The 12,145-nt window shown below is 52.6% G+C and overlaps 1 protein-coding gene across 1 annotated transcript; it reads right to left on the bottom strand.

Moving 5' to 3' along the window:
- Positions 1-244: 244 nt before the first annotated feature.
- Positions 245-3,706, bottom strand: M406DRAFT_350437 (DUF221-domain-containing protein; the record flags this gene model as incomplete). The annotated part of the gene is made up of 5 exons (XM_040922552.1): positions 245-567; positions 679-866; positions 924-2,896; positions 2,982-3,524; positions 3,608-3,706. 5 exons carry the CDS (start codon positions 3,704-3,706, stop codon positions 542-544), a joined length of 2,829 nt encoding a protein of 942 aa, XP_040778154.1. The 3' UTR covers positions 245-541.
- Positions 3,707-12,145: the final 8,439 nt, after the last annotated feature.

The raw sequence follows: 12,145 nt of genomic DNA, 5'->3' as shown, positions 1-12,145 counted from the left end.
TAGTGAGACGTAATTTGATTACCGAGAATACCCAGAAGAGTTGATACATCAACGAGGGAACATACAATATGTTAAGCCAGCTTGGACGATCCATAACCAATAACAAGAGGGTGACAACAATTTGGAACCACGTCAACTCTCTCTCTCTCTCCCAGACAATAATGTACGTGGGTACTACATAAACATACAAGGCTTCAAGTGGACAAAGCATTCGAAGAATAATTGCACGTACATGAAGGTTGATCATGGGTCACGTTGGTCTATTAAATTTCCCCCTTTTCTGGGCTCACAGAGCCGGATTGTTTATCCATCCATAATCCCAGCCAGGATGCCCACGGCCCCCGATTCTCAAGATATTCTTTCATATCATGATCCATTACGCCAGAGCCTTGCCAGGCGATGCATGTTCTAAGTACATTCAATCATTGAGAGGCGAGCTACAGACAGGTTGGTGCTGTAGTCTCTTGTCGTATGCCATCCGAGGTCTGACCAGTACTGTCATCGTGTAGGGGCCATTGTCGTACAGATCCGCAGACCCCCCCTACACGCCACTATTATTTCTTCTTCCTGTGCCTCCTCTGAAGTAGTTATAACTCATTGGGTCCACGTCATAGTCAGGCTCGTTCTGGGGTAGGTTCCCATAACCACCTACGCCACCTCCGAGTCCGCCAAACTGACCTGGCGTCCGGCCATCTGCGACAGATGGCTCCGAGTTGCCATGAGAATCCCCATAAGGCCCAGGCATGGGCGCGGCCGAGCGCACGAGGTTCGAGGTCGACTCGCTCGCCGACACGAGGCCGTAAGGCGATCGCGTGCGTGAAGGATACTCTGTCGTAGGAGAGCCGTATGCACGAGGGGAAGCAGTCCTGTTAGGAGGTGCAAATGGGGAACCGTGTCCGACATCGCCGCCCGCAGGTGCGTACCCGCCCTTGTGTGTATTGTGCAACATGCCGCCCACAGGTGTGGATGGCCTCGACTCCGTGTCCGATCCGGCCCAGTTGCTTGACGGTGTCCCTGGTCTGTAAATGTCCATGCCCGTGCCGAGCTCGTCGGCGAATTCTTGGCGATTCTTGTAGTATTCGAAATCGAGCCGTCCCTCAGGCACAATTTCAAACCCAGAAAGGCCGCTCCCGGCAGCCTTGCCCGGTCGGCCCGAATTCATAGGATCGAGCGCGTACGTATCGCTGTATCCAGACACACTTGTACCGTCTCCCGAACCGGCTTCCCGGCCATCGCTAAGCCGACCTCGGTATACACTGGCAAGGATGTTCTGCGCCTTGGCATGCACCATGGGCGTGATGAGCGGCCTATACAGGACTGGGTGTCCAAACTTGGCAGCAAGGCGATCGCTCCTCAGATTCTCCTTATGTGCAATACCAACCTCGGCCTGCGGACCGTGAGGAACAAAGCGCGTGCTATAGTAGTGAATCTTGTCGTCGAAGGTCTTGGCGAAGAAGACCTTGAAACCGATAACGATAAATGGCAGCGGCGCGATCGCATAGACCTGGATGTAGGTTCCCCAACCCCTCTCGAAGACCACCAGGAACACGACCAGGTTGGAAAAGAAGAGGGCAAAGAGCATACGGTTGACCAGGACACGCCATGACATGCCCCCGCTTTCGTTCTTGGTAATAAAAACGTACATCAGCAGGTATTTCTTCAGCACGCAGTCGATGATGAAGAAAAGTGCCACCGCTGGCAGCACAAGGGGTTGGATAGTTCCATAACAGAGGGCCACGGTGCTGTAGAAGAGGGCGTAGTTGTAGTGGCTGGCATAGTCGAAGGGTTGCGGGGCGCTGAGCTCAATCATCTCACGGGGGGTTGGAGAACCCAGCTTCCGCTTGAACAGGGCCACAAGCAGCTGCCAGACCTGTGCCAGGTCAACGGCCGTGCTGAGCTGTCGCTGCAACAGATAGGTGATCCAGTACGGAGACACGGAGCACAGGGCAACCATGATGGAGCTTCCAAAGTTCTGTGCCACGATCGCGCTCCACGCATCTTTGCCCGAGTTGGTGGATTGAACGACGGCCGCGACAAACGTCCATAGTCCACTGAAAAGGGAGAAAACCACCAGGTTGTTGAAGATAAAGAAGCTGTAGAGCTTTGCAATGACATGCCGCTCCCGACCAGACTTGGTCTTGTCGCCACTCCTGATGGACAGCCGTCGGAAAATGATCGGAAGCAGGATATAAATGGCGGATGTGATCGCTGGCGAAGCAATACCCTGGATGATAGCCCACAAGATCGGCTGTGCGTCCAGAGACGTCTGGAAACCCTTCCAGAGAAGCCCGAGATTGCTGAAGCTGACCAGGAAAATCGCAATCATGGCGTTGGGCGCGATCCACACGAGCGTCAGCAACACGATCCAGAGGTTGATGATAAGCCTCTTCCGCCACCGGGTTGCTGGTGAGAGGGACATGTTGTCCCAGATAATGTCGCTTGGTCGCGGAGCCAGCTTCATAGTGGCGCCCTCGGGCTTCTTTTTCCTGCCCATGTAGGCTATGGCATGGGTCTCGCTTATGTCCGCGTAGGAAGCGAATCCAAACGGTTTGGTGTTCCTTCTGTCCACGCTGCCCCTAGCTTCCTTGATATCGAACTCGAGCGTCTTGATCCGTTGCGTCAAATATTCGATAGCGTCGAGCTTCTGGCCCTTGGGGTAGGTCGCGTAGGCCCGGTCCTTTTTGGAAGGCAGGCAGGTTGGCCTCGCGGCGGGAATATTGTGAGGATCCCTGAGGTACCTGGCCAGGACCTTCTCCAGCTTGCGAACCACCCTGTCATGCTCAGCAACAAGATCGGGAAGGTCCTTCACGTCTCGAGCAATCGCAGTTCTAGAAAACGAGGAGCTCGGCGCGATAACGTCGATCATCCTGGCGATACCCTCATCGGAGCATAATTTCTTGGGTATGTCATAGAGCTAGAAAATTTTGAATCAGCACTTGAGACTCGCCATTGGTTCGTCTCTAACCCCAAGAACCACTTACCATCAGCGTCCTCGCATGCAGGCTAGACTGGTATTCTGGACTCTCGAAATACGCGCGACGTAAGTGCAAGAGCTTTCTGTAATTCCACCACAGACCTCCCAGCACTGTAATGTTGTAGATCCAGGCGCACACCACGGTTGCCCACTGGGCATTGTTCCACGCATTCTGGGGCGTGAGCCGGATGGCCCAGTTCACATTGGTGGTCATGATGGAGAGTGTCCAGTTGACGGGGATCAGGATGGCACAAGCGGCGATTGCCATGACTGTGAACATGTTACGACACATCTCGCTGAAGCGCATGAACACAGCAGCATCCAATCCAGCAAGTCGGATCAGCTCCTTCTCGTTGGTCGCCCACAAGGGCTTGACCCAAGCAAAGGGCCCCTTGCCAAGTGGTGGTGGTGCCTTGGACTCATCGGCATGTTTAAGCTTCGGTGCGTAGACAACGGTGTGGTAGGGACGGAAGAAGGAGAACAGAAGGACGACAGCAACTGTGACGCCGAGAGACGAGGCCAAGGAGGCCAAGATGGAGGCGGATTGAACCTGTGAGTTGAGGAGAAAGAACGTCAGTCTACACGTAAAGCCCCTTGGTCCTGTTTGTCATAGTCATGGAGGGGCAGGCGCACCTCGCTCTTGAAGGGATCCTGCAGAAGATCGAGTAGAGTCGTGCCGGCGTCGCTATTCCTGGGATAAATCGCCGATATCGTCTTCGATATGGAGTCCATGGTGAAAGGTCGGTTTAGTGCCCTCAAGGGCAGCAGGCTCGTTGAACCCAATCAATCCAAAATAGCCTTTGTGCAACACGACCTCGTGGCTGGTGATGGTGGTGGTAGTGGTGATTACCAAGGTGGGAAGGGTGAGGAAGACTTGAGAGGAAATGTGTTTATCAGGCCGTCCCACGTCGAGGAGTTCAAAGACCTTGTATGGCGATGCACACCTCAAGGGCGGTCGGTGTCTGGATCGTCGGGCCAAAGATATCCTCTCTTGAAGCTGGGGCCAGGAAGCGCGGTCTGCCCCGAGAGACTGGCCGTGTCGCGGGTTGAGTGGCCGGTGGTCGCACGGGCAGCGAAAGGAGAAAAGAAGGTGGCCGCGGCCGGTCCTTGATTCCTCTTGCTTCTGACGGGTGAGATTTACCCAGGACAAGGTCTGCTCGTATCGGTATCAGAACGAGCGGATTGAGGCGGGGATTATTCGAGTCGTGGCGTCCTCGATCGTGGTCAGGATGAACGAGAGGAGAGTCGGCAAAGTCGGTGGACGGGAAGTGATCAAAGGAAGAAGGGAAATGCAAACAAGAGTCCCAGGTAGGGGTGAAAGGATGACTTGGACAATACAATGACGACAATAGACAAGCAGATCGGACGGAGAACTGACAAGGTTAAATGGCCAGGGTGCACTGTTTAGGGAAGGGGGGGGGGCGGGTGAAGGCCCACACAATCCATGTGGGAAACTTTTTTCTTCTTTTTCCTTTTGTGTTAGTTAATGTTTCATGCTCGAGTGAGTGAATAAATGCAAATTTTCCTCGTCTTTGCGGGCAAGTCAGCCATGCAAACACGACACGCAGGCAAGGGATGAACTAAAATGGAGATCTCCGGAGAGAGAGGAAGGCACATGCACCACCCCAGTAGCGCCTCTACCACCAACATCAGACGCCATTTTCCCTACAGGCTGAGAGACCCTTGGGTTTCTTTTTGCGCAACAGGGAAAGAAACTACTGATTACTAGACGAGACCATGATGGGCGTCAGCCCCTCTGCAGCCAGCAGGGCCAACTACAAGGTTGGCAAGCACAGCCTCGTTTGAAGACTCCACTTTAAGAAAAAGATGGACGACTAGTCTTTGATGAAATAAGGTTATGCACTTGTGTAGTAGTTCTCTCTTTATCTTTCTCAGTCCATGTTCTGTTTTTCTTCTTTTTCCTGTGTCTCTCTCTCTCTAGATAATGCCGTACTGATCTCCTGAGAATGAATAATGATCTCAACGTCCTCATGCCCTTGAGATTGACCTGCCCCGCTGCCACAAAATAACAAGGTATCATCACTGTAGCACGGGTCCTAAGGCCCCCCGATGACCTCACAGGGTCACGGCACGAGGTGGGAAGTGGTGGGGTCAATTCCAGGGGACCCTGTTTGGGGCCCTAACACGGCCAGACCAGCAGTCCATCCTCCTTCCGCCATGGCCCTGATTGGTGTCAAAGGCCACTACAAGCGTAGTCAGTTGCTATTTTTGAAAAGAAAAAAGAGCCCAGCAGCACTCTAGTCTCTTAGCATGGCTGCACCACTTCTCGTATCCTCTTCCCCTAGACTGACTTACATACTGGCCAAGATCATCATCACGTCTTGTTTCGAGCTTCCTGGACGAAACGTTTCCTCCAGATAATGCTGACCTGTGCCCCAGGATGACCCACTGCGGAGGGAAAGAATCTTGTCGGAACACGGCTCCCCAGCAGCATGGCAGCACGGCAGAATGGTGGATGGGTGAGCGTGGCTGTGTCAAAATCGGTTCGCGATTCGATCTGCTAAACCTTCTTTTCGACTAAGAGTGACGCGCAAGATCTGTCCCTTGCATGGAATGTACCACACCAGTAGCGCGTAGATCTATCTACTTACTCAGGTCAGGTACAGAATCTAACATTCAAACACAAGATTTTCATCACTTTTCGAATTTCGTGTTTTTCTTTTTATCTTCCTCTCGTAAGGCGAAAATATTCAACAGGAAACCTAATCTTAATTACCACGGAATCGAGCCAAGAATCACTGCCACATTGCCCATCGTTACTGATTACACATATACACCCACCCACCTGATGATTACTTGTTCGCCGACAAGGACTAAGTGCTAGCTCTTCCTATTCTTACTGTTTCTCGCACCTGCTACCACTAGAGACCCCTTTGTAAGCTGTCATCCACCTATTCTCACCGCTGAGCAGACGATCAAAACAGACAGCACATTACAGCTGCTCTATGGACAACGTTACGTTGTGGTGCTGTGCTGAGTTTGGCCTCAGCCACTATCATCTTAGTCTCAGGACTATATTGGCGGGGATCAGGTGTAAGTATTTAGCAAGAATAGCTGCATGTCCACAGCATGATGAAGTCTCATTGTGTTGATAGTGTGTTCAACATATCTGCTTTCTACTTTGTGAAATACCTGCCGTATCTTGCTCTATAAGTACATGAGGCCCAAATCAGGATCTCCAAATTGTTTGATTTTGGAGACGACTTTGCAATGAAATCCATCAGGTCCTTCATATCACCACATCGTATTTTGCTTGATTTAACACACTATTTTCGATCTGAGTTCGACAACTACGTGAATTATCCGAACAGCACCGAACCCCTAATGAATAAAACTTGTATTTCAAGCCTAGATGGCACATTGAATTCTTGAGGTAGACCCGGACCACCTGGGCAGCCAGGCAAAGTAAGTTAAAATGATATAAGTTTGCATATTGAGCCGTGGTGCACAAGTACATGCACGCAGACACATTACAAAATAAAGAGTTCTTCCAAAATCTTGTCCGCCTCTCACCTTTTTTTTGGGGTTTTTTTTTTTTTTTGCCTTGCCATCACTCGCTCGCCTTTTTCTAGTCTGGACCCGGCCCGCTGGGCCCGACCCGCAACGGACGCATCTGTCAAGGGACAAGAAACCCCGGCGCCAGCGCCAGGTCCCAGAACGTTGGGTCAGCTTCAGCCTTTGATTTAATACCCCCGGCTCCAGTTCACTCTGCCTGAATGTCAAAGAAGAGTGGAAAGCTGGGCTAGCGACTTGGAATGGCGTCTGTTTGTGTGGACAAGGATGCGATAGCAAATTAGACATCAATATTTCTCGAAGTCTTTAGCAGGAGGCACTGTTGAAAAGCAGTCACTATCAACACCATGTCACAAGGGCATCAGCATCTGTATGGATCAGGAAGAGAGGAAAGCAGCAGCCTTTGATTTCTTGCCTTTTAGATCGTATATACAAAAGGTCTGTCAAAATACGAGGCCTATTCCAGTGTTTTCCAAAGCGGAATATTCACTGCGACGTTTCGAGGAAGCCATTCAGACCGCATAACGCCGTGTGGCACAGAAGCACCAACACCTTTTCCGGCCCACAACCCAAACTTGAACGTAGAAAATCATTCCCAAACCGAGCGAGAATGAGGAAGAAAGAAAGAAGGAAAAGAAGAAAAAAAGAAAGAAAGAACTTGCGCCTGGTGTTGCTTTGTTTTGTCCTTGATCTGTTCACAGATCATCCTGTCAGAAGAACAGGGCCGCTTTGCTGACCCGTCGTTCGAGAAAAATTACCCGGAAACTCAACCGCTCACCTAGTCCACACGGCCTTGGCTCCGCGTCTTCCGCTCGGTACGTCCCACGGGAGCTGGCTCCTTCTTCTTGTTCTTGCGCTTCTCCTTCATATCATCAACCACGCCTTTAGCCTTGGCGACAGCCTTGGCAAACGGACCTTTGCGCTTCTTGGCAGTGGGCTCATCAGCCCCCGCAGGCTCCTCAGAATCTGCCTCGGCCTTGCGCTTTCGGGATGCGGGAATGCCACCTCCAGTCGCAGACGAGGTGCCCGCAGAAGTTGCTGTGTCAGAAGCAGGGGCAGCAGTGGTGCTCGTTCCAGCAAGGGGAGCGGGGGCTTTGTCCTCCGCGCCTGTAACCGGGGTCGGTGCAGGCTCGGCTGGTTTCTCCGCATGTAGGGTGGAAGCTGGGGCCAGCGGCGTGGAGGTGGTGTCGGCCGTGGACGGCTTAGCAGGCAGCTCCGAAGCCGTGGCAGGAGTGGCATCCTTCATCTCAACGTCCTCCGCGGCGGCTGGTGTCGCAGCTGGGATGGTAGCAGCCGAGACTACTGGAGGGGCAACATTATTCTTCTCGACGTCCTTGCTCTCTGTCTTGTTCTCTGGCGTCTCCGCTGAAACTCCACCAGGCGCAACGTCTGTCGAGGTAGCAGCCCCAGTCAAGAGGCTCGCAGGTGCCGCGTCCTCGATTCCGGCACTCTTCTTCTCCTCCCCGTTCACCGCTGGAGGCGCAGTGTCCGACAAAGGCTTAGCATCGGTAGACAGAGTAGATATAGCTGGGTCATCCCGAATACCATCAGTCTGTGTGAGACCGGCTTGCTGTGGGGCCGCAGCCGTGGCCGGTACATCGCTCACACCGTCGTGCTGGGTCGACTCGCTGGGTTTGGGCGCAGACGTCTCTGGAAGCGCCCCAGTCATAACAGGTGGGTCGGCTGAGGCTTCTGCGGAAGGCGCTGCCAGGGTCGAGGATGCCGGCTTCTCGGCGGCAGCCTCAGGAGCAGGCGCACTCGCCTGTTTGTTTTCCTCGGGCACCAAGGGCTCAATCTTGCCTCCGACGCCGTTAACGCCGGTGCCGTTCTTTTCAACAGCCGCAGCGTCGCCATTGGCAGTCGCAGCTGGCGTGTCGGCCGGCTTGTGAACGTCTGGGGTCACTGACAGTGGCTGGGTGACGCTCGAGGGAGCCGACTCGGAGGGCTTGCCGCTCCGCGCCTCGGCGAAAGGATTCTTAGGCACAGCATTGGGGCCGGTCGATGCGGCAGCGAGCGGGTTAGCCGGAGCTGCACGTTGTCAATGGCACGTCAGCGGTGGCGGTCAGATGGGAAGCGGATTGCGCGCATCGCTAGTGGTGGCGGTGAACAGCCGACAGGTGCGGCGCAAAGACCACACGAGCTCGCTTGAGCTCAATTGAAGCCACTGTCGGAAGCAAGAGGCCAGTCTGCCATTGTTGGCCGCGATATTGCTGTCACAGGTGAAGCAAACTCACCTGCGCTGTTGACGGGAGCTGAGCTGTCGGCCATGGCGATGACGTAATGCCCGAGAGAGCTAGATGCGAAACGGGCAGAGAGCGAGATCGGATTGCAGTTGATGTGCAGGACGCAGTACAGGGTGGCAAGCGATTGGAGCTGCTGCTGCTTGGAGACGGAGATGGAGATGAAGGGGGTTGATTGAGGTTGGATGGGTGGTGGAGGACGAGCAGAGCAGAAGAGCTGAGAGGCGAGCGAAGGGTTGGAAAAGGAGAAATGCAAACGGCCGAAGCTGGGCTGGGGGGGGGGGGGGGATTGAAGGGAAAGGTGAGTGAGGTTAAACTGGTACCGTGGTAACTGGCTGGGTCTTGGGTTGGAAGGCTGGTCCTGGTTGCGCAGGAATGAGAGGGTGTGTGTACTGACTAGCACTTGCACACCTACTTTCGGTGTGTCTCTGTTGGGGCGGTTCCTGGCGACGGAAGACTGTGTATTCCTGTACCACCAAGATACTGTGGTACTAATATGACATGTATATATACTGTACGATGGGGACTAGCACCAGGCGATCACGGGCCAAGGGTGTACAGAAACACGTGCTGCCAACAACAAACTCTCGCCGAGTACCTCCAAAATGTACATAATACATCGAACTGCAGGCTCCGCCTGGCCTTCTCCATCTTGTCTCGCCCCCATCTCCGCTCAGCGTGACAAGTTTTGAAGAGTTTTAATAGCAGATGTCAAAAAAGAGTCGCTGAGGAGTCGCTGTAAACAAGAACCACCTTTTCATACGAGAGCCTGTAGATGGTGCAAATTCGACACAGCCGCAAAAAAACACACGCGTGTGTAGTAATGGGGGAGGGGGGGGCCTCCTCGCTAGTGAAATGTGTGACAAGAAGAGAGATTCAGCGCAATCTTGACACCAAAAACATATTCATTGGCAATTGCTGCCCCTCCCCCCCCCAACCAAATCCTTATGCATCACCTCACAGCAACTCATGACTCCCCCAGTTCTTCAAACGACAGTGATCACAAGGAGTGCGCCATCGGCGTCAAAGTTCATGCCGCTCTCACCTGTGGCGATGAAATCGGCGGCACTGGCCGTCACAGCATCGTACGTGGTGGCATTGGTCTGGGTCTGGTCAATAGACTCGCTGGCGGGCCGGCTTATGTAGTCAGACTGATATCATTGGAGCAAACGACGAGGTTCTCTAGCCAGGTGTCAATGGAGAGGCGAGCTCATAGACCGTCCTGATGCTGGTCTCTGCGGCGGCCTACGGCTGAACGTTGTCACCATGGCGAGGCGGCAGAGAGTGCGGGGTGCTGAGACGGCAGACAACAGTTTCGCTGAGAGGGAAAACATCAATGTACAAGATTTGAAATAACAGAGTCACAACAACAGCAACACCACAGGGCCCAGAAGCAGACGGCTACGTCTAATGTAAATGTGATAACCATGTTCCTAACGTTGGGCAATGAGCCTCAGATAGGGCTAGCGCTATGCCCTGCTGCGCGTAACCATTACTTATAAGCACACAAAGGCCGCATAAGCTCGTCTGCACAGGTACCATGCAAGTTATCCTGAGCAAATTGGGTCACATTACATCCTTTGACAGTACTCTTTCCTGAATACTATATGGATGATATGGTGTTATGACAAATCCAATTGGCGTAAAAGAAAAGGAAATTGAGGGAAGAAAGGAAAAACAAAATCTGTCGCCGTCGCCCAGAGTCCGTCACTCATTAGGTCATCGCCTCCGTGGGATCTTCACTCTTCTTCTTCTTAGCATAACCTCCTTAGTAATCTATAAATAACAAGAGAGTTACAAATACTATAGGTGACAACAAGAAGTTAACGACCTAAGGGAAAGGTGGAAAAAGAAGTCCAGACGTATGTGACCTGCTGTATATCCGCCCTGCCATACAGCCTGCCACGCCACATTGCTCATGGCATCCCTCGGAATTCCGAACGAACACAACACCAATTTCACACATACATCGTCAGCTACAAATTTACAACTTTCAATTGAGACCTCTTGACACAGTGCCTGCCATGCCTCATGAATTTGTTCAGATACTTCATCCCCACTTCCAATGGGAGTTCCAGATCTAAATGGTCACTAAGATCCGCAAGAGACCCACCACTACCATAGTCTAGAAGTTTCGCACAGCCTACTCACGGTCATCGACGTGACGTTATAAGACAAGCAGTCTAAAGCTCGATTTAGCCCTGATCGTGGCTACCTCTTCCTCTAAATGCGAAGATGTCCGGCTTTGGGAATGGACATTCTCTCTTCGTCCATCAGTTCTTAGACTTCTCCCACCTCTCTGCCTGTAGCCGCTGACTACTAATCCATACATGTAAAAGAGACCAGACACCGGGCTTGTGTGAAGAGGAAATCATGTCGCTATAGGTATGTACACAATTTGCAGCAGGGAACCTACCAATCTTGCTTTACACATTCGTGACTACAATGGAACTCTATCTCAGGGCATGTACTGTACAGTAGAAGTGTCCCTCCTGCAGGGTCTCATGCAGAAGGGCGGGGTTCGGCACCTGGGCAGAGAGCTAAGCCCACCGCGACCTGAATCGTCTCATGCCGTGGTCCATTGAATGCCTGGCATGCGAAACCACGCTGCTCGCTCAGATATACAAAATGGAGGCGTGCGCAGAAATATAGGGACCATATGTGGAAGATCTTTCACGGTGGAAGGCTTGGCCGAATGTCAAGGAAACGAGACGATCTATGTAAAACTTGCAGGCTCTCTTCCCCGGAAACGTTTTAAGGGTCTCGGCACTTTTTTTGCGGGGAATCACTCCACAAACAACACTTATTCCTGACCCATGCAGCCCCTCAAGTATTCCATTGGTGGTTTTGATTGCTGTGGTCTGCGTTCAGCTGAACGGGCACGCTACCACAAGCACGTCTTCACATGGCATCGATGATGTCCAAGATGTGCCAACAACTCAGTTTCCAACGTTTGGTTTTCAAAAACTCGTCATCTTGCCCAGCCTCGCGAATGGACTGGCTCGGAATGTTATCGGAGACGATGGTGCCGCCAAGGCTCGCGCCGAGTCCCGCCACGGCTCTTTGCCTCCCGCCAAGAACGGCGCCGATGGATCACCTGACTTTGGTGTACCGTATCACCATCTATATAGCAGCCTGGGTGAAGACAGTTGGTAAGAATACCAAGCCTCTCGGGATCTCGAACACGCCAGGCGATAAGGTTTAGCAGGCGAGATACTTCCAAAGTTGGACATGGCGGCTCATCAAAAAGACAATGGACGTCTTGGCCTCGCCTCGGCGCCGTGGAGCTTACCGTCATCGCTCGTGTCGATTTCTTCTTGGCCAGGATATCAAGGACTCCTCAGAGCTTTCTGCGTGTTGGTCTTCTGTGTACATTTCAGTATTCAGATATATAAGT

This window comes from Cryphonectria parasitica (assembly GCF_011745365.1).
Source record: "Cryphonectria parasitica EP155 unplaced genomic scaffold M406scaffold_3, whole genome shotgun sequence".
Taxonomy (NCBI): Eukaryota; Fungi; Ascomycota; class Sordariomycetes; order Diaporthales; family Cryphonectriaceae; genus Cryphonectria; species Cryphonectria parasitica.
The sequence above is the reverse complement of the archived record's forward strand: the minus strand, read 5'-3'. Positions and strand labels throughout refer to the sequence as shown.